Consider the following 23,774-nt stretch of genomic DNA (forward strand, 5'->3'; position numbering starts at 1 on the left):
CACAGACATCAACCTTCCATCCATGGACTCTACTTATATGGCTTACTGCTACAGGAAGGCAGCCAACATCACCAAAGACCATTGCACCTCTTTTACAACCTCTTCCATCAGACAGAAGATACAGAAGCCTCTACACACACAAGCAGGTTCAGGAAAGAGCTTCTTTCTGGCTGTTATCTGACTGTTGAATGGACTGTAGCCTCAAATAATGTAGTCTGCAATGTAATCTGTATGCCTCTAAGTCTTCTTGATCTGTACACCTTTTGCTTGCTGTGATCTGCCTGTACCGCTCGTAAACAAAGCAATTCACTGTATATCGGCACACATGACAATAAAGTCAACAAAGCAATCGAAAAGAAAAAATGCAGGTAAACAAAATTAAGAGAAAAATTATCTATATGAATAATGGAACCAGCTCAAAGCATTGAATGTCACAGCAAATACTGCGATATTTGCCTGTGATCATAGTTCACAGTATATTTGATTCTTTAACACAAATATTTTAAGTCATCAGTGACTTCTGATTGATGAACATTTTGAAAGTACTTTAATGAATGTTGTACATGAACATTTGGTCACACCATCTACCAGAGTTTTAGATTTATTATCGCTGAGAGTATTGTTGCCAATGTCATTTGGCCTTCATTTAGTGCAGGTTCAAACTTTGCCTGCTGCTTGAAGGTGGAAGTAATCAAATCATATGATCCTTGACAGTCTGAAATTTGTAGCCCTGATTCTGATCACTGCCAGTGGAAGATCCAGACCATTAACGGAATATTTGATTATACTAGGCTGTAAAGTAAATTTCTGAGGCAATTACAAGGTGGACTCTTTCCATGGAATTATCATATTACATTAATAATGAAAAATTAATCCTTAAGATGATGTATTTATCACAATTCACTGCACCCAACTTCCTTTTCTCATTATAATAAAGTGTGAAGCTGGATGAACACAGCAGGCCAAGCAGCATCTCAGGAGCACATCTCTGATGAAGGGTCCAGGCCCGAAACGTCAGCTTTTGTGCTCCTGAGATGCTGCTTGGCCTGCTGTGTTCATCCAGCTTCACACTTTGTTATCTTGGATTCTCCAGCATCTGCAGTTCCCATTATCTCCTTTTCTCATTCTTTTCCACAAATAATTATGAATCTATATGATAGCTGATATCGATGATAGTTGATTGAATTAAAAAAACTGATTGCAGTATTAAGAATGCACAATGCATCCCTACAAATTATCATATCCTCGAGGTCCCCTACCTGGTTAGCCACAAGGTACAGGAGTTCTCCTAGTGCAGGTATCAGGCAATGTTTCAGCTTTGTGTTTCTGAAATTCTCTCGTGTCAGTTCAGTTAACAGTGTGACAGCCTAAACCATAAAGAGAGAAATATTTAGCAGTATTGATTATATTTGGTACTAGTATGTTTAATAAAAATAAACATGCATCAGCACATTTCAAATGGCAATGCTTCTTTATTCTAAATTTAACTTTGCCTGTTTTCGGGATAATTTCTGCTTTCTCTACCACAAGGAATTGCAAACATTGATTCATCAGAATTAGACTATTGCCTCTGAAGTGAAATTTTCTCAGAATTTAGTCTTTTGACTCAGTATCATCCTAGTCAATCTGCACTGTGCACCCTTGAAGGCCTATGTATATTCTTCCAAAAGTGCACAGTCCAAAACAGAATGCCAGGAACTGAAATTGGTCAACTTCAGTTGAGTGAAGTGAGCTCCATGTAAATCAGCAGTCCTTTTTAAGGAGGGTCACTGACAGACGACTGGTGGTGTTTTAACCTGAGGTCTGAAAATATCCCCTCAACTTCCTGCTTCAATCTATGCAACTTGCCATGTCTTCTTGACTCTTACCGCACTAAAGATGGCCATTTAGTCCAGCGTAACTGTACCAGCTCCTTGAAAAACCCTTGCAATTAGATCAACCCCTCTTCTATTCCTTCATAACATTGTGATCACTTTCTTTATTGAGTATATATCCAATTCCCTTTTGAAAGTTATGAAGTCTTGGTCCACAACTTTTTCAGGCAGTACATCCCATCCTAAAATAACTCACTATTTCAGAAACATTTCTTATCATCCCTCTCCAATTCTTTCTACAATTGCTTTAAATCTGTCTTCTGCTCACCAATCCACCTGGCAACAGAAACATTTTGTCGATCAAAACTATTCATAATTTTGATAATTCCTGTTAAATTACCCTTAACCCTTGCTGCTATAAGTACAGTTCCAAATTCTCTCCACAAAAGTTAAGCTTTTCATCGCTGTTTATATTTCAGATTATTTTATTCCCAGATTTATTGTGCTTCCATTTCATAGATCTGAAAACTTCTAAAAGTCTTTGCTAAACCTAAAATCAGTTTGCCAAGCTGTTGATGTCAACAAATTCAGGTACATACAAATTAAGTGGAACAAGGGTTCTAATTTAGTTGCGAGCTTCCATCACCTCTGCATCAACATATCACTGCATTCTATGACTTATTGTTCCATTTCTACAAAACAACTCAGTTCTGAAAAAAAATGCTTATACAGTCTTGGCTCCAACATCCATGTGTGACTGGGTCTGGTAAAGCCAGTAACCACTACAATCTTCGCAAGTGTTCAGGTAAATGAAGTGCTTCCTCTTTTCCTAATGCATTCTTTTCAACTTTGAGTAGCAAAACACATCCCTGAAATTTTTCAAAATGTAAACCAAATATTATTGCCTTTTGATTTTATAGTCACAGCAATTACAGCTCAGGAAATACTTTACTATTAGAATAATATGAAAGAGCAGTTAATGTTACAAGAGAACATAAAATATTAGGCCAAATTTAGAATACAGCATACAGCTCTGGTCACCAAACTACCAGAAGGATATAGAAACTTTGGAGACAGGATAGAAATGATTTACCAGGATGTTGCCATGTTTGGGAGCGATTTGTACGAATTGGATTGTTTTCACTTGAATATCAAAGGCTGACAGGCAACAAGGTAGATGTATACAAAATTATGAGAAACCTGGATAGACTGGACGGTTAGTAAAATGTGAGGCTGGATGAACACAGCAGGCCAAGCAGCATCTCAGGAGCACAAAAGCTGACGTTTCGGGCCTAGACCCTTCATCAGAGAGGGGGATGGGGAGAGGGAACTGGAATAAATAGGGAGAGAGGGGGAGGCGGACCGAAGATGGAGAGTAAAGAAGATAGGTGGAGAGAGTGTAGGTGGGGAGGTAGGGAGGGGATAGGTCAGTCCAGGGAAGACAGACAGGTCAAGGAGGTGGGATGAGGTTAGTGGGTAGCTGGGTGTGTGGCTTGGGGTGGGAGGAAGGGATGGGTGAGAGGAAGAACCGGTTAGGGAGGCAGAGACAGGTTGGACTGGTTTTGGGATGCAGCGGGTGGGGGGGGGGAAGAGCTGGGCTGGTTGTGTGGTGCAGTGGGGGGAGGGGACAAACTGGGCTGGTTTAGGGATGAGGTAGGGGAAGGGGAGATTTTGAAACTGGTGAAGTCCACATTGATACCATATGGCTGCAGGGTTCCCAGGCGGAATATGAGTTGCTGTTCCTGCAACCTTCGGGTGGCATCATTGTGGCAGTGCAGGAGGCCCATGATGGACATGTCATCTAAAGAATGGGAGGGGGAGTGGAAATGGTTTGCGACTGGGAGGTGCAGTTGTTTGTTGCGAACTGAGCGGAGGTGTTCTGCAAAGCGGTCCCCAAGCCTCCGCTTGGTTTCCCCAATGTAGAGGAAGCCGCACCGGGTGCAGTATACCACATTGGCAGATGTGCAGGTGAACCTCTGCTTAATGTGGAATGTCATCTTGGGGCCTGGGATGGGGGTGAGGGAGGAGGTGTGGGGACAAGTGTAGCATTTCCTGCGGTTGCAGGGGAAGGTGCCGGGTGTGGTGGGGTTGGAGGGCAGTGTGGAGCGAACAAGGGAGTCACGGAGAGAGTGGTCTCTCCGGAAAGCAGACAGTGGAGGGGATGGAAAAATGTCTTGGGTGGTGGGGTCGGATTGTAAATGGTGGAAGTGTCGGAGGATAATGCGTTGTATCCGGAGGTTGGTAGGGTGGTGTGTGAGAACGAGGGGGATCCTCTTGGGGCGGTTGTGGCGGGGGCGGGGTGTGAGGGATGTGTTGCGGGAAATACGGGAGACGCGGTCAATGGCGTTCTCGATCACTGTGGGGGGAAAGTTGCGGTCCTTGAAGAACTTGGACATCTGGGATGTGCGGGAGTGGAATGTCTTTATCGTGGGAGCAGATGCGGCGGAGGCGGAGGAATTGGGAATAGCGGATGGAATTTTTGCAGGAGGGTGGGTGGGAGGAGGTGTATTCTAGGTAGCTGTGGGAGTCGGTGGGCTTGAAATGGACATCAGTTACAAGCTGGTTGCCTGAGATGGAGACTGAGAGGTCCAGGAAGGTGAGGGATGTGCTGGAGATGGCCCAGGTAAACTGAAGGTTGGGGTGGAAGGGTAGACTGGACAGTTGGAGTCTTTTTCCCAGGGGACATAGGTTTAAGATAAAAGGGGGTAAGTTTTAAGGAGATGTGAGAAGCAAGGTTTTTACACAGAGGGTGGCAAGCACCTGGAATGCACTACCAGAGGAGGTGGCATGAAGCAGATATAACAGCAACTTTTATGAGGTATCTTGTCAGATACATGAATAGGCAAGAAATAGAGTGATCAAGGTCGTGTAAAGGCAAAAGGTTTTTAGTTTAGAAAGTCATCATATGTCAGCACAAGCTTGGTTGGCCAAAGGACCGGTTCCTGTGCTTTGCTGTTCATTTTAGAATTAGAATTACTTTTATTGTCACATGTACTCACATGAGTACAGTGTAAAGTTTATAAGTCACCTCTTACAGTGCCATATCAGGTACAAAGGTCCCCAGGCACAGATTCTTTAGTACAGATTCTTGGCAATAAATTAGAAAATACAAAATCATAACAATAAAAAAGAAAAATAAAACAATAAAAAGTTCAGGATTACAGTCCTTCCATCCCAGTCCACACCTGACCTAGCTTCCAGATCGCAAAAGAAATAATGCAACAATGTTGGAATATTAATATCATCTGCAAATCTGGATATATAATTCACTTTCTTCGTTATGCAAATCATTAACATCTATGTTGACAATCTGAAGCATAATCCAGCCAATTGGAGAATAGTCTTTTGTCTCTCCTCGGTTTCCCACTCTCAATAAATGACAAAATATTTCACCAGGTTACTCGTTTTTTTTCAATAATCTCCTGGATCAAATTTTAACAAATGCTTTTGGGAAGTCATAGGCACCCATGACGGACCAGTGGCCTCCACAAAATATTTGTATAAGACTTAATCATTACAAGTTGATGTCAATTCCCTTGAAATACTTGTCTCAGTACTCAGTCATTTTCTGATAATAGATTCCAGTTATTTCCTTATGCTAATGGGACAATAGTTGCCCAGTTTCTCTCTCCTTCTCTACTTAAATAACAGGTGGCATTTGCAAATTCAAACACATAACAATTCCTGTAAATAAATAAATACTGTACTGCAATTCACCATGGCTGGAGGCTAGGGAGACTTACTACATATTAAGTGTAGATTTTATTTAAAACTTGCGACACTAAAAAGATGTCAACAGTACTTTAGTGTTCCAAACCTCAAGGCCTTTCAAAACAATTCATATTAAAACAAGATAATAAAATGTGAGGCTGGATGAACACAGCAGGCCAAGCAGCATCTCAGGAGCACAAAAGCTGACGGTTACTGATTAAATTAGCTTGGTTGTCTCAACCGTGTTACTTGTGGCCTGATACCATATACTGTCGCTAGATGGACAATATAACTTACAGATTCCCATTCATAATTACAGAGTTATGATTGCACTTAAAGCTGATTTTCATTTCCAAAATGAATATTATTGCCAAATTTTTATACAGTGATGGCTACTTCATACACCACTAAGTCTATTTCACCAGTAACTGTATCTAAATAGATATTTAATTTTTAGACTTATGACTGGTAGGCATGTATGTGTGCACAAATTAAAGATATCACTAAAACCACTTAAAAATGTGAACAGCCTGTCTGTTTATAAAACTTCCAGTGGTTCTGCTGATGTTAATTATTTAACCACCATCCAGCTTGCAGATGGAGAGAAAGTGCACGCTTCTCCCCAGAACTTATTTAGAGTAGGCCTCCAACTGAAAATAATTAGAGTACCAGATGTTCAAGACCAGCTGAAAGGCTCAGATGTCTTGTTTTAATATGAGAGATAATAGGAACTGCAGATGCTGGAGAATTCCAAGATAATAAAATGTGAGGCTGGATGAACACAGCAGGCCCAGCAGCATCTCAGGAGCACAAAAGCTGACGTTTCAGGCCTAGACCCTTCATCAGAGAGGGGGATGGGGTGAGGGTTCTGGAATAAATAGGGAGAGAGGGGGAGGCGGACCGAAGATAGAGAGAAAAGAAGATAGGTGGAGAGGAGAGTATAGGTGGGGAGGTAGGGAAGGGATAGGTCAGTCCAGGGAAGACGGACAGGTCAAGGAGGTGGGATGAGGTTAGTAGGTAGGAGATGGAGGTGCGGCTTGGGGTGGGAGGAAGGGATGGGTGAGAGGAAGAACAGGATAGGGAGGCAGAGACAGGCTGGGCTGGTTTTGGGATGCAGTGGGTGGAGGGCAAGAGCTGGGCCGGTTGTGTGGTGCAGTGGGGGGAGGGGACGAACTGGGTTGGTTTTGGGATGAGGTGGGGGAAGGGGAGATTTTAAAGCTGGTGAAGTCCACATTGATACCATTGGGCTGCAGAATTCCCAAGCGGAATATGAGTTGCTGTTCCTGCAACCTTCGGGTGGCATCATTGTGGCACTGCAGGAGGCCCACACAGGCCCCCAAACCCCACCTCTTCCTCCGTTACATTGATGACTGTATCGGCGCCGCCTCTTGCTCCCCAGAGGAGCTCGAACAGTTCATCCACTTCACCAACACCTTCCACCCCAACCTTCAGTTCACCTGGGCCATCTCCAGCACATCCCTCACCTTCCTGGATCTCTCAGTCTCCATCTCAGGCAACCAGCTTGTAACTGATGTCTATTTCAAGCCCACCGACTTCCACAGCTACCTAGAATACACCTCCTCCCACCCACCCTCCTGCAAAAATTCCATCCCCTATTCCCAATTCCTCCGCCGCATCTGCTCCCACGATGAGGCATTCCACTCCCGCACATCCCAGATGTCCAAGTTCTTCAAGGACCGCAACTTTCCCCCCACAGTGGTCGAGAACGCCCTTGACCGCGTCTCCCGCATTTCCCGCAACACATCCCTCACACCCCGCCCCTGCCACAACCGCCCAAAGAGGATCCCCCTTGTTCTCACACACCACCCCACCAACCTCCGGATACAATGCATCATCCTCCGACACTTCCGCCATCTACAATCCGACCCCACCACCCAAGACATTTTTCCATCCCCACCCCGTCTGCTTTCCGGAGAAACCACTCTCTCCGTGACTCCCTTGTTCGCTCCACACTGCCCTCCAACCCCACCACACCCGGCACCTTCCCCTGCAACCGCAGGAAATGCTACACTTGCCCCCACACCTCTATCCCAGGCCCCAAGATGACTTTCCACATTAAGCAGAGGTTCACCTGCACATCTGCCAATGTGGTATACTGCATCCATTGTACCCGGTGTGGCTTCCTCTACATTGGGGAAACCAAGCGGAGGCTTGGGGACCGCTTTGCAGAACACCTCCGCTCGGTTCGCAATAAACAACTGCACCTCCCAGTCGCAAACCATTTCCACTCCCCCTCCCATTCTTTAGATGACATGTCCATCATGGGCCTCCTGCAGTGCCACAGTGATGCCACCCGAAGGTTGCAGGAACAGCAACTCATATTCCGCTTGGGAACCCTGCAGCCCAATGGTATCAATGTCGACTTCACCAGCTTCAAAATCTCCCCTTCCCCCACCGCATCCCAAAACCAGCCCAGTTCGTCCCCTCCCCCCACTGCACCACACAACCAGCCCACCTCTTCCCCCCCACCCACTGCATCCCAAAACCAGTCCAACCTGTCTCTGCCTCCCTAACCTGTTCTTCCTCTCACCCATCCCTTCCTCCCACCACAAGCCACACCTCCATCTCCTACCTACTAACCTCATCCCACCTCCTTGACCTGTCCGTCTTCCCTGGACTGACCTATCCCTTCCCTACCTCCCCACCTATACTCTCCTCTCCACCTATCTTCTTTTCTCTCCATCTTCAGTCCGCCTCCCCCTCTCTCCCTATTTATTCCAGTTTCCTCTCCCCATCCCCCTCTCTGATGAAGGGTCTAGGCCCGAAACGTCAGCTTTTGTGCTCCTGAGATGCTGCTGGGCCTGCTGTGTTCATCCAGCCTCACATTTTATTATTAAGCTAATTTAACACAATTTATGATCAGCAGAGGTGAAACTGAAAGCAATGGCACAGTCATCCAGAATTGAATCTAATTAGTATTTGAATATCTGAAGACTATGGGATAGATTATATAAAAAGGAAGATGAGTTGGCTGGCCTGTTCAGAAAGACTTGACTGCCTCGGCATAGTATCAAACAATCTTATAAATAATCCAAGATCTTTGGTTTGATTAGCATATCTGGGAGTCTATTCCCTAGAGCAGTCAGCCCAGGAGTGAAAAAATCCCAAAATCATTCTTAATTTTGGCCTTCATGAATTTGAATTACCGTTCCTTTTTTCCTGTTGCACACTCTTTAAAAAACTAGCATGTCATTGAGCTATATGAGACTCTACCTTTAAGTCCAACATTCTCATCTTTCCTCATTACTCATAGCTTTGCCATTGTGTATCACTCTTATTGATCTACTCTCAACAGTATACAAGATGGTTGTCATCCTGCCAGAGCACTGAATACTTTAATTGTGACTTCTTTCCAACTTCTATTGATTACACAGTGCACATTCCTTTAACTTGAATGCTTGCAGTTCTGTAATGATTCAATATTTTGAGTGGAGTGCAGAAAAATCTCTGGATCTTTTATAAGTTTGTTTCTCAGACAACTCAACACTATTCACAGGACAAAGCAGCCAACTTGACTGGCATGATATCTACAAACATGCACCCCCTCCACCACCAATTCTCGCAGAAATTCATCAAAGATCCTTACATAGCACCTTCCAAAACCATAACACTTCCATCTAGAAGGACATGGGCAGCAGATACATGGGGGCATCACCACCTGCAAGTTCCCCTTCAAGCCACTTACCATTCTGACGTGGAAACATATTGCCAATCCTTCTCTGTCACTGTGTCAAAATTCTCTCCTCAAGTGTGTTGCAGGTCAACCCACAATATGTGGACTGCACTGGGTGAAGAAGGCAGCTCATCACCACCTTCTCAAGGCAACTAGGAACCAGCAATAAATGCTGATCATCCGGCATTGCCTATGTCCCAAAGAATGATTGAAAACAAAGGCTCAAAGTCCGTGCCAGCATTCCAAAGGGTAATCTAAATAGTCCCATTCCCTGATCCTTACCCAGATCTCCACAGTTTTTTTCTTTCAATTTCTTTAGCCAATTTTACTTTGAACGCTACAGTCAATTGGTTTCCACCAAGCTATCAAGCAGCACATCCCAAATCATAACCATGTGTTGCATGTGGAAAATACTTTCTTTGTTTGTGCCTGAGAGTTGTCAGTTTTGGTTACTTTTCCTGGTTGGCAAAGTCTATACAAATTGTCTCATGCTGTTGTGTATACCTGCTGCTTGCTAGCTAGCTCAGGATCGTAGGTAATGTGGAATTGATGGGAGGGAGATGAACTTTTAAAAGAGAGAAACAAACAAACAACAGAACAGAAAAGCATGAAAACACTAAAAATTGAGCCCTCGAATGTGTTCAGCCGGTCTATAATTTGCCTTTTACGTAAGATCTTCACAGCAAGGAGGAAAAGAAGACTTGGTTTACATCTGTCCAAATGTGAATGGATTGAAAGCCCAAGGCAGGGAGATGAAAGGATGGTGCAGCAAACCGCTTAAAACTATGGGGCCACTTCATTACCCCAGGATGGATTAGAAAGGTGTGAGGTGGTTGAATTGTTGACAGTGTGGAATTTGAAACCAACCTTGCAAATTAAGGTCAACTAAGAAACCATATGAGAAGCAAGTGAGTCACAATGATAGTTAACTGAGGCTTTAAGCTTCAGATTGTGTCAACAGTATAGACTTCACACCTCCAGCGTTGGTTTGACTCCACCAAAACTTGTTGGAGACAAGAATCTCCCAAACCACAGTGAAACATGCCTGCGGCGAGTCAAATGTTCAAGTACAGAAACCTCTCTTGCATTATGATTAAAAAAAGCTGCTAAACATAGTTTCTCTATTTCTTTAAGTGTTCATGATAGCTTTTCAGGCGTATACCTGGAAAGTATGAACACTTATCATGGTAAATTGTTTCTGACTGTGTGCAACTAAAAATAACAATTGATTTGAAGACAAATTTTGTTGTAAATGAGTTCAATCAGCTGGAATATGCTTTTTTTCAACTACCTCCTGCAAAAATCACAGCCTAAACATTAGATACGGTACACATTGGACAGCCTTACAACAGGTGCCTTGAAGTCTAATATGGCAAACATCGTGCACCAACTTATTCCATGAAAACGGTATGTTGCCCTCTCCTCAGGTGCAGCTCCTCCATTAGCTTCCAAGGTATGAACAAAATTAAAAGGTTAATTGCAACAGTTAAATAAAGAGCCTAGGCTGGTTGCAGGACATGATTTGCCTCAGTGCCTGACATGCACCATGAGAAACCCACTCAACAAATCACACCGCTGATAGACAGAAAAGACTCTTCAACAACATTACTGAGCCAGAGCATCTACTGTGTAAAGATTAATTGCTATTTGTACTATTAGGCTACTGATTAATTTCTGGTGGTTCGATCTCATTATGGCATTCTGCAGTTAATTTGTTCAGCTGCTGATAATATTATACTGGTGGTAGACTCCTTCCATTATTAAAGCTCTTCTTGGTGTTGTTTGCAGTGTCCCCACCTCTGAACTAGGAAGCATAGGTTGAAGTCCTACCTACTGTGCAATAACATCTCTGAACAGGTTGGTTTAAAAAATAAGACGACACCTATTGGAGAACTTTTGTGACACAGTGGTACTCTCCCTACCTCTAAGCCAGGAGGCTCAGTTCAAGTCCCAACTGCTCCACAGGTTTGTAATATCATTTCTGATCTGGTTCATTATCTAGTGTACTTCCATTGGCCTTCAAGACAATTTTATAGTTGTAGGAATTATAATGAAGTCATCCAGGTGGACCTCACAGAATAGGAGTTTCCTGATTGGGACTATTAATTTGGTCCAATCAGGGAGCCCTGGCTGAGAGATTAAAATAGGAGTGTCACACACCGTAATCACTCTGAGAGCTGGCTCAGAGTCAAGAATGTCCATATGTAAATAAAGGATGACTTGGTGATGGGGTATTGGTCTCTATGGTGTTACTCAATTGTAATAATGAACTGCCTAGTAGGTCTGCCTTTGGGATTGGGGGAACATTTTCTTATGTCAATTTAAAAAAGAAAATCCTTGTTCATTTTGTCTCTCTCAAATCAATATTTCTTTGCTGATTTTTTTTATTTTACTCATTGAATTCGATCACTCTAATTTACTCATCCTTTCCCCATCATTCTTCTTTTTCATGTTATTGTCTTCAATCTGAATAATTGAGGAGATATACAGTTGCTTGCCCTGTTTCTTCAAGTCAAAGATCTCCAGTTTTCCTCATTGCAATGTCATCAGTTTGCGCTATGAGCTCTGGCCACTCAAAGCCTTCACTGCTGATGGTAGCATGAAAGTACAAACAGCATTCTATGTTCATGGTTGCACTTTGGTTTACATCCCATTATATCACTAAGCTTGTTTGGGATTCTATTTCCTTCTTATTTGTCCTCATCTAATTGAAATTACAGTACTTCCATTTGCTCATCAATCTTCTTGGCAAATCCTGTTCCTGCTCTGTTGATCCAGAGCTTCAGCGTCAAAAATAAATGCAAAGTGATAGGTTAGATGACAATTCTGTATAAATCATATAACCATATTTAGCTCTTTCCCAATTAGTCAACTGACACACTAAGTTGAAATTATTTTGAAATCATGACAATTTCTCCTTGGTTATTTTCTCTAATTATTGAGCCCAGAAAAGAAAGTACATTCTTCCCAAATTGAACACAATAACAACACAAATTTCACAAAATGTGCACAGATGTCGAATACATTTTCACTTTCAACATTATTCTCCCTGTTTTGCAGTCTCTTGCCACACCTTTTGCTGTTTAGCAATCAGTGCATTTCCTTATCACCGGAAACTGGCAATACAGTGAAAAGATACAATTCTTTCACCTCAGAGTTTCAATTCAGGCATTAAATTCTTCTCTGTATGGAAAACTCTATCTCAAATAAGTTTGGGGAATCCATATCCAGTTCATAAAGGGAAAACCGTACAGTACAAATTGAATAAAGTTGTCGATTTAGAGCAACATGGACATACATTCGTAAGTACTTTAATCAAACTGTTCCGAAGTATCATGCCACAACTCGAGGGAAATTGGTACTTTAACCTGTTCCTTCTAGCCCAGAATCTGGGAAACACCACTACACCAAAACAGCGTCTTGGACATACATTCATATTTAAGCACTGCTGAAGTTTGAATTATGGGACGAATATGTGGGTGACACTTATCTGGGGCACCAATGATCAAACAGAAAACTGCTCCACACGTTCTATCCATTAACAAATTGGTTTAATAAAAACCCATGGCTGCAATTTTATGTGAATTACAGATAGTCTTAAATAAAAATAGAATTTTTTTTACACGCTGGTGCTGCACTAACTGGAAAAATCAATACTGAAGTAAAATACTATGTAAATACTATGTAATACCTGCTCCCAATCCAGTCAACTAATTTTTTCTACTAATGTAATTTTAATTGATTTTAATTAATTGCTTTCACTTTTGAGTTAAAACATCAAGTGTACTAACGATAAAAGTTACTCTTTGCCTTTAAAGAAAATATTGGGGGCATTTCTGAGTAAAGACTCATGGGCCAGAAGTTTCAGTTCCTTCTGCTCCCACTGCTCTTTCTGTTGCCGTGATTTTGCTAAAGGCAAAGTAAGGATCCCTTTAGAGAAATAAACAGTACAAACGACTTAATGGCACCAACTGGATTTTCACCACTGGATTGAAACCCCCACTAGGTATTGTTAAAATACTTGAGCATCTTCCATTATTGTTAGCTCACATTTGTCAACATGCCTGTTATTGTCTCACATTTGTTTCAGATCAAAATTTCAAATTTCAAGTCAGAAAGCAAAATTAAATGACTTTTTATCATTCATCTAGCTAATGTTCATTCAAAATGAACATAAGTTAATGCTACTATTTGTGAAAAACTGCTTAACTATATAACTTCTTACAATCGTTGCTCCAAAATGCTCTAAAAATAAAGATATTCCTTTATAAGCACCTTTAGCATTCACTCAAACATTTTTCTTTGAATCTGCAAGGCTAGTCTTTACACAGTTTGGCTACCAGTATATGTTAATCAAACATACCTAATAAATTCAGCTTTCTTTCCATTTACTTCCATTTTGCCTTTACTTGTTTTCCAGGGCAAATATACAATCAAATCACCCTTTAACAAAAGCTTTGGGAGGAACAAAAGCTTGATCGGGTGGGATGATTTCCTTCCAGTTAGAAAATATAGTAGGTCTTGTACATAATAAAAGTATTGTGAACAGTAAAAGGTCACACCCTTAGGGCAGGAATCTTTTATTGAAAGATTCACTTTCCATGACATCTTCACAGGACTGCATATGCCATTTATTTGTTTGACCAGTCATGGAGTAAGCAATGGCCGAGTGGCATTGTTGCTAGACTATTAATCCAGAATCCAGTTGATGTTCTGGGGACCCAGGTTTGAATCCCACCACAACAGATGGTGGTATTGGAATTCAAAAGAAAGTCTGGAATTAAGAGTCTACTGGTCACCATGAAATCATTGCCGATTGTCAGGAAAAACCCATCTGGCTCACTAATGTCCTTCAGGGGAGGAAATCTGCCACCCTCGCCTGCTCTGGACTAAATGTGACTCAAAGCAATGTGGTTGATTCTCAACTGCCCTCTGAAATGGCCTAGCAAGCCACTCAGATGTATCAATTGCTACGGCAGAAGCAGCTCTTTCGACCCTGCAAAGTCCTCCTCACTAACATCTGGGGGTTAGAACCAAAATTCGAAGAGCTGTCTCACACATGAGTCAAGCAACAGCCTGACACAGTCATACTCACAGAATCATACCTTACAAACCCAAGCAACACCATCACCATAATAATAAAATGTGAGGCTGGATGAACACAGCAGGCCAAGCAGCATCTCAGGAGCACAAAAGCTGACGTTTCGGGCCTAGACCCTTCATCAGAGAGGGGGATAGGGGGAGGGAACTGGAATAAATAGGGAGAGAGGGGGAGGCGGACCGAAGATGGAGAGTAAAGAAGATAGGTGGAGAGAGTGTAGGTGGGGAGGTAGGGAGGGGATAGGTCAGTCCAGGGAAGACGGACAGGTCAAGGAGGTGGGATGAGGTTAGTAGGTAGCGGGGGGTGCGGCTTGGGGTGGGAGGAAGGGATGGGTGAGAGGAAGAACCGGTTAGGGAGGCAGAGACAGGTTGGACTGGTTTTGGGATGCAGTGGGTGGGGGGGAAAAGAGCTGGGCTGGTTGTGTGGTGCAGTGGGGGGAGGGGACGAACTGGGCTGGTTGAGGGATGCAGTAGGGGAAGGGGAGATTTTGAAACTGGTGAAGTCCACATTGATACCATATGGCTGCAGGGTTCCCAGGCGGAATATGAGTTGCTGTTCCTGCAACCTTCGGGTGGCATCATTGTGGCAGTGCAGGAGGCCCATGATGGACATGTCATCAAGAGAATGGGAGGGGGAGTGGAAATGGTTTGCGACTGGGAGGTGCAGTTGTTTTTTGCGAACTGAGCGGAGGTGTTCTGCAAAGCGGTCCCCAAGCCTCCGCTTGGTTTCCCCAATGTAGAGGAAGCCGCACCGGGTACAGTGGATGCAGTACACCACATTGGCAGATGTGCAGGTGAACCTCTGCTTGATGTGGAATGTCATCTTGGGGCCTGGGATGGGGGTGAGGGAGGAGGTGTGGGGACAGGTGTAGCATTTCCTGCGGTTGCAGGGGAAGGTGCCGGGTGTGGTGGGGTTGGAGGGCAGTGTGGAGCGAACAAGGGAGTCACGGAGAGAGTGGTCTCTCCGGAAAGCAGACAGGGGAGGGGATGGAAAAATGTCTTGGGTGGTGGGGTCGGATTGTAAATGGCGGAAGTGTCGGAGGATAATGCGTTGTATCCGGAGGTTGGTAGGGTGGTGTGTGAGAACGAGGGGGATCCTCTTGGGGCGGTTGTGGCGGGGGCGGGGTGTGAGGGATGTGTCGCGGGAAATGCGGGAGACGCGGTCAAGGGCGTTCTCGATCACCATGGGGGGAAAGTTGCGGTCCTTAAAGAACTTGGACATCTGGGATGTGCGGGAGTGGAATGTCTTGTCGTGAGAGCAGATGCGGCGGAGGCGGAGGAATTGGGAATAGGGGATGGAATTTTTGCAGGAGGGTGGGTGGGAGGAGGTGTATTCTAGGTAGCTGTGGGAGTCGGTGGGCTTGAAATGGACATCAGTTACAAGCTGGTTGCCTGAGATGGAGACTGAGAGGTCCAGGAAGGTGAGGGATGTGCTGGAGATGGCCCAGGTGAACTGAAGGTTGGGGTGGAAGGTGTTGGTGAAGTGGATGAACTGTTCGAGGTAAAAAGGGTGAGTTTCAGAGATACTGACACTGTGTGGTGCCCGACTCTGAATGAGGAGTACTAAAGTCAAGCAAGATCTGTGTGTAAATAAAGGGTCACTTAGTGAAGGATAATGGCCTCTGTGGAGTTATTTCAGGAATCATATCACACAATGCTCTGCCGACAACTATCACCTTCCCTGAGTATGTCCTGTCCTACTGGCAAGACAGACCCATAAGACATGATACACAGTAGTACATTGTCAGAAACTAATTGCCTTGGGACTCCTCACTCATGAAATCCAATGACATCAGGTGAAACGGTGACAAACAAACCTCCTGCTGATTACCATGTATCACCTCAGCTGAATTCTGTGGTGTTCCACTTGGGAAAGTACTGAAGATGAAAGGGGCAGAGAATATACTCTCGGTGAGGGGTTTCAATGTTCATACCAAGAATGGCTCAGTATCACCACTAATAACCAAGCTGCTTGAATGCCAAAGGCTACATCTGCTGGACTGAGTCTTTGGAAAATATTGAAGGAACAAAAAACAGGGGAAAATTGACTTGATTTCACCCTCAGCAATCTGCCTGTTGCAGATCTATCTGTCCTTTACAGTATTGTTGGGAAGACCAACGCACAGTCTTAAAAATTACACAGTTCCATTTTCACTTTGGGGATACCTTCCAAGGTGTGATGGCACTACCATGTGCGGGCCAACAACTAACGGAACAGATAAAAGCTCTGTAGTCTTGCCACATCTAGTGGTGAATATTAGTGAATAATTAAACAACTAACAGGAGGTGGAGGCTCCAAAATATGCCCAACTTCAAAAAGGGAGTTCACACATTAGTGCAAAGCACAAGGTTGAAGTATTTGCATCCATCTTCAGCTAGAAGTGCCACTTTGATGATCCATCTTAGCTTCTCCTATGGTCTCCAGAATCAGAGATGCCAGCCTTCAACCAATTTGATTCAGTCCATGTAAAATGAAGAAACAGCTGAAGGAACTGGACACTGCAAAGACAATGAGTGTTAAGAACATTCTGGCAATAGTACTGAGTATTTGTGCTCAAAACTAGCCGTGCCCTTTGCCAGGCTGTTCTAGTAAATTTACCTGGCAATGTTGAAAATACCCCATATACGTCCTCAACACAAAAAGCAGGACAAATCCAACTTGACAAATTACCATCAGTGTACTTTTGATCATCAAAGTGTCAGAAGGGATTGTTGACAGTGCTATCAAGTGGCACATACAAAGGAATAGCCTGCTCACTGATTTCAGTTGGATTCTGCCAGATAACTTGACTCCTGACCTTATTACAGCCTTGGTCCAAACAAAGACAAAAATGCTGAACTCATGAGTGAGTTGAGAGTGATTGCTGCCACAATGTCATGGGCATTTGACAAAGTGCAGCATCAAGGAGCCCTTGGAGTCAGTGGGAATCAGGTAGAAGACTCTCTGCTGGTTACTGACATACCCAGGACAATGACTGTGGAAATCAATCAGTTCAGTCACAGGAGTTCAACAGAGTAGTATGCTAGGTTCAACCATCTTTAGCTACTTCATTAAAGACAATTCCACCATCATAAAGTCAGAAATAGGAATGTTCGCTGATGACTGCACAACATTCAGCATCATTTGTAATATGTCAGATACAAAAACAGTACATGTTCAGATGGAGCAAGACCTGGACAACATCCCAACTTGGGCTGATAGGTGGCAAGTAGCATTGCCTGACACCTGTGCAGCACGAATGATCATCTTCAACAAAAGAGAATCTAACCATTTTGCCTTGATGTTAAGTGGCATTACACTTGCTGAATCATGCACTATCAACATCCTGGAGATTATCATTGACCAGACACTGAGCTGATCAACCACTTCAAGACTGTGGCAACAAGAACTGCTCAGGCCAGAAATTATGCGGCAAGTAACTCGCCTCCTGTGCTGTGATAGAATGCTTTCCACTTGCCTGGACGTTTATAGCTCTAGTAATGCTCAAAAAGCTTCACACAATCCAAGAAAAAGCAGCCCGCTTGAGTGGTACCCTAGCCACTGCCTTCAATATTCAGTCCCATTACCATTGGCGTACAATGGCTGCAATGTAGGCTGCAGTGTGTAACATTTTTAAAGATGCACTCCTGTAACTCAAGGGTGTGTGAGCAGTACCTTCCAAACCTGTGATCTCGATCACCCAGAAGGTCAAGGGCAACAAATACATGGGAACACCACGACCCCAAGTTCCCTTGCAAGTCACTTACCATCCTGACTTTGAACAAATGGCAATTTAATTCCGTGTCCTTTGATCAAAATCCTGGTGCTTTCATTCACATGGCACTATGGGTGCACCTACATGACTGCAGCAGTGATGCTTTATCATTGCCATTTAAAAATTTTGATTAATCTGCAAATTTCCTCCTCTTTGCTTTTAGTTGTATTGTATTATTTAGTTGTATCACATTTACTTAATTGTGAAAATTCATTTAAGACGCTGATCCTTCTGTCTTTTTTTTGTTTATCATACACTCGTTTACATCTACCTTTAATCATCCATAATTTCCTTTTAACTTTTCTCTTAGAATACAAATTAAACAAAGGCTGTTAGATTTCACATCTCTTGCACTTTCATGTCGAAAAGTAAAACATCAGCATATATTTATTAATTGTTCTGACATTCATGTGAAGTTGGAAGCTCTCCCAGTACACATATTGTCTCCTAAATCAGCTAAAATCTGGCAAAAGTTACCCAAGAAGTTCAACTGTAGTGGGGGATAAGAAAACCTCTGGTTGATAACATTATGCTACTGATGCTATTGGACTACCTCCCCAAGAACAGTTATCATACTGGACATGATTAAGTAATTATATTCCCATTACTACACCAAGATCAGAATACATTATGTCTCAATTTTTCTACAGAAGCTTACAGGACTGATGAGTCAATTATACTCATTAACCGTCACATCACATATCTGCAAAAACACACAGACATGAATTTTAGCTATGGATCTAATAAGCCAGGATAAACACTTAATTTCCAAGACAAACTGACGTCTACAGCACTTCATTGTTTCAAAGTGAAACAGTGTAGAACAAATAAGGTTTGACATAATATTTGATTCACTTTCTCAAATTTAACCCATTCAAAGGAAGAAAGATCATGCACGCCCGTATTAGAAAGCACAACATGGATCTGAGCATGCTTTGCAAGAGCAGAAAACTATACCTTGCATAGCATAATATTTTGTAAGGTAAATAAATCGTGATACAGTTTTTCCAACTTTTGTCTGTTCATATTGGAAAAATGACCATGTAATGCTTTGCATTCTCAGTACTAATTTGTTAATTAGTGCTCATAGTTTCTCACACTAAGATTTACTACTTTCAAACAAGGTTTGCCAAAATGATTGCTTCAGTATATATTCCATTCTTATCTTAAAGAAGCAGGATGTTTTCATGCAAATGAAAGCAGGATTATATTTTTGAAAAGATCTGGATGTTGTAAAATACATCCCATTTATATTGCAAAGCTGATTTTACAATACCAGTTCAAGAGTAGGACGACAATACAGATGCAGCTGTTTACACTAGTGCACTTAGCAATGTTTAAACCTATTATACTTCTAAGTGGCTGGGAATTAATTAGCTGTCACAAATTGCTGCATGTCACTGTCAGTAAAATATGGCTTTTTTTTAAAGGTCTGATTTCCAATGTAAATATCTACTTTTTTATTTAGTGATTAATCAGTGAAAAGAAGTTACTCCAAATTGGTTGCATCAAACTTCATGAAATGATTGTCAAACAACTGGCTTAAATGCATTCCTTATGTTCCTAGTGACAGACTGGTCCGATCCCAAAACATTAAAAGGACAGTAGTGACCTTAATATCCACTTGCAGTACCATTTTTATGTAGTGGTCTAGTTGCTGGTACACTGGTACATTCAGAGTCAGCAAAGGCACTACAACTTTGGAAAATGTAAATATATGTACTTATGCCTGTAGATTCTGACCTAAGTATACCTACTGAAGCAATCATTTTGGCAAACCTTGTAGTAAATCTTAGTGTGAGAAATTATGAGCACTAATTAACAAATTAGTACTGAGAATGCAAAGCATTACATGGTCATTTTTCCAAAATGAACAGACAAAAGTTGGAAAAACTGTATCACGAATTGCTGCGCATCTGTCTGTTGGTTCTCCTTCAACTCATCTAAAAGGCAAAGACAAACAGTTGTGTTGTGTTGTCACAGGGAAACCAAGTGACATAAATGTAGCTCCAAAGCGGGTGCCACAAAATGTTCTGAGATACTGTTGCAGCAGCAAAAAGCAGCTCCATCCCAGCAAAAATTGAAATGGTGTAAGAATGATTTTTTTTAAGCTTGTATGAGTGTTTTGTAACCAATAAATCCATTTATGGTATATGGGCATCACTGGCTGGACCAACATTTACTGCCCAAATGATGAGGCAATGGTGAGTTGCCTCTTCACAGCTGTATGGGGTGCTGGTGAGGTCACACCTGGAGCACTTGTGTACTTTTGGTCTCCTTACGTGAGAAAGGATGTATTGGCACTGGTTCAGGTGCAGAGGAGGTTCACTAGGTCAATTCCAGAATTGAGAGTTGACTTATGAGGACAGATTGAGTAGATTGGCACTCATTACAAATTAGAAGGATGATGGAAAAAGATAAGATAGAAGCAGGGAGATTACAAGGTGTAGAGCTGGATGAATACAGCAGGCCCAGCAGCATCATAGGAGCAGGAAGGCTGACGTTTCGGGTCTAGACCCTTCATCATTTTTTAGAATTAGAATTAGAATTAGAATCTCTGCAGTGTGGAAACAGGCCCTTCAGCCCAACAAGTCCACACCGAACTTCAGAGCATCCCACTTAGACCCATACCCCATAAGCAACCTAATCTACACGTCCCTGAACACTATGGGCAATTTAGCATGGCCAATCCACCTACCCTGCACATCTCTGGACTGTGGGAGGAAACTGAAGCATCCAGAGGAAACCCACGCAGACACAGGGAGAATGTGCAAACTCTACACAGACAGGCGCCCGAGGCTGGAATTGAACCCGGGTCCCTGGTGCTGTGAGGCAGCAGTGCTAACCGCTGTGCCCAAAGGGTTTAGGCCCAAAACCTCAGCATTCCTACTCCTATAATGCTGCTTGGCCTGGTGTGTTCATCCAGCTCTACACCTTGTTATCTTGGATTCTCCAGCAGCTGCAGTTCCTATTATCTCTGATAGAAGCAGAGAGGTTGTTTATACTGGTGGATGAAACTAGAACAAGGGGACACAGCCTCAACAATAGGGGGGGGATCAGATTTAGAACGGAGTTGAGGAGGAACTTCTTCACCCAAAGAGTTTTGAATCTGTGGAATTCCGTGCTCGACGAAGCAGTTGAGGTTACCTCGTTGAATACTTTTAAGGCAAAAATGGACAAACGTTTTGACAGTAAAAGGAATAAATGGTTATGCTGAGCAGGTGTGTAATTGCTGAGTGCATGAAAAGATCAGCCATGACCCTACCAAATGGGAAGCAAGGTTGGTTGGCTCACTGAGCTGGTTTGTTGTTCCACAGACGTTTCGTTACCGTTCTTGGTAACATCCTCAGTGCAGCCTCTGATAAAGTGGTGGTGTGTTTTCCCGCCTAGTTTTTAAACTCTGGGGTCCGTTGCAATGGATTGCCTCACTTTCGGGTTTCCTCCATAGTGGAATGTATATGGGGTCGAGTTCTATGTGTTTATTAATAGAATGCTTCGTGGAGTGCCATGCTTCCAGGAATTCTCATGTTTGTCTCTGCCTAGCCTATCCCAGGATCTTGATGTTGTCCCAGTCGAAGTTGTAGTTCTCCCTGTCCATGTGGATTCAGATGAATGAGTATTGGTCATGTCTTTTTGTAGCCAGTTAGTGTTCGCGTACTCTTGTTGTTAGTTTCCTTTCTGTTTCTCTGATGTAGTGTTTCTCGCAGTCTCTGCAGGGGATCTTGTAGATGACATTGGTCCTGTCCACGGCGGGGAATGGGTCCTTAGTTTGGGTGAGTACTTGTCGTAGGGTTGACATGGGCTTCTGTGCCACTCTGACGCCCAGCAGTCTAGGAGTCTTGTGGTGAGTTCTGACGTGTTCCTGATGTAGGGGAGTGTGACGAGTGTGTCGGATGTGTAGAATCCTTCTGATGCTGTTCCTGTAGCATCTCGTGACCCAGCAATCAGGAGACCAACCTTATCAACCACATCAACCCTACGACAAGTGCACACCCGAACTAAAGACCCACTCCCCACCATGGGCAGGACCAGTGTCATCTAAAAGATCCCCTGCAGAGACTGCGAGAAACACTACATCGGAAAAAGAGGAAGGAAACTAACAACAAGAGTACATGAGCACCAACTGGCTACAAAAAGGCACGGCCAATACTCATTCATTTCAATCCACATGGACAAGGAGAATCACAACTTCGAGTGGGACAACACCAAGATCCTGGGACAGGCTAGGCAGAGACAAGCACAAGAATTCCTGGAAGCATGCCACTCTAAAAAGCATATTATTAATAAACACATTGAACTCGACCCCATATACATTCCACTATGGAGGAAACCCAGAAGTGAGGCAATCCATTGCAACGGACCCCAGAGTTTAAAAACCAGGTGGGAAAACACACCGACACTTCATCAGAGGCTGCACTGAGGATGTTACCAAACACGGTAATGAACTGTTCACAGAACAAAAAACCAGCTCAGTGAGCCAACCAACCTCAACACCCATGACCGAGCTAAAGATGTACTCCAAAGCCGTAGAATGTGAAGTAAACTTGACAGGCCAGATGGCCTACTTTGAGTGAGTGATAATGGGAACTGCAGATGCTGGAGAATCCAAGATAATAAAATGTGAGGCTGGATGAACACAGCAGGCCAAGCAGCATCTCAGGAGCACAAAAGCTGACGTTTCGGGCCTAGACCCTCTTCTGATGAAGGGTCTAGGCCCGAAACGTCAGCTTTTGTGCTCCTGAGATGCTGCTGGGCCTGCTGTGTTCATCCAGCCTCACATTTTATTATCTTGGCCTACTTTTGCTCCAATTTCTTATGTTCTTATGAACTGCTGCAATCCATCGGGTGTGGTAGGCCCACAATGCCTGGGGTGGATGGGTAGAATTCCAGGATTTTGACTCACTGATACTGAAGGAATGATAATATAATTCCAACTTAGGTTGGTGGGTGGTTTGGAGGGGAACATGCAGGTGATGCATAGGTGTTCCTATGCATCTGCCACCAGTGTCCTTTAGATGACACAGATCATGTGTTTGGGAGTTCTCTCTTAGGAGTCTGATTATAAAAAGAGATATGAGTGTACATGACTTAAAAGTATGGTCAAACAGGTAGATTTCAAAGGTCGGTCTTAAAGATGAAAAGTGAGGTAGAGACACTAGGTTTGTGGAGGGAATTATAGGGAAGTAATCGAAGGCATAGACATCAATAGTAGAATGAATAAAATCAGGAATGTTCAAAAGTCTCGGATTGGCTGGAGTGCAGATATCTGAGAGAACTGTGGCACTGAATAAGTTTATGAAGAGAGGGAAAGATTTAAAAGCAAGGGAGAGCATTTTAAGCTCAAGATTTTACTTAACTTGAAGCAAATGTAAACTAATGAGAACAGTGAAAATGAGAGAACAGCATTTGTTTGGTGAGACTTCAGACACAAAAGACATTTTGTTTATATTAAGTTTATGGGCAATTTAAAAGTCAGTCAAGCCACTGAAGTGGCACTGGCATAATGCATCCAGTGGCTTGCATCTCTTGTATTTTTCTGGGTGGAATTTTCCCTTTTTTTAAAGTGCATGTAAGAATTGACAGGGAGGCATGGGAGGATTGCAGGCCTTGATGCTTGCATCCTAGATTGGCAGAAGCTGCCAGACTGTAAGTAACTGAGATAATGGGAACTGCAGATGCTGGAGAATCCAAGATAACAAA

General features: G+C 43.1%; 1 protein-coding gene across 3 annotated transcripts in view; it reads right to left on the reverse strand.

The window, feature by feature from the left end:
• Positions 1-23,774, reverse strand: part of ulk4 (unc-51 like kinase 4) — a 416,752-nt gene that overhangs the window by 292,203 nt on the left and 100,775 nt on the right. For all 3 annotated transcript variants that reach the window (XM_059652139.1, XM_048563177.2, XM_059652146.1), the window contains one exon: positions 1,260-1,367. In XM_059652139.1, coding sequence (XP_059508122.1) covers positions 1,260-1,367 — 108 coding nt within the window. The remainder of the gene's footprint in view (positions 1-1,259; positions 1,368-23,774) is intronic.

This window comes from Stegostoma tigrinum, chromosome 2, assembly GCF_030684315.1.
Source record: "Stegostoma tigrinum isolate sSteTig4 chromosome 2, sSteTig4.hap1, whole genome shotgun sequence".
Classification (NCBI taxonomy): Eukaryota; Metazoa; Chordata; class Chondrichthyes; order Orectolobiformes; family Stegostomatidae; genus Stegostoma; species Stegostoma tigrinum.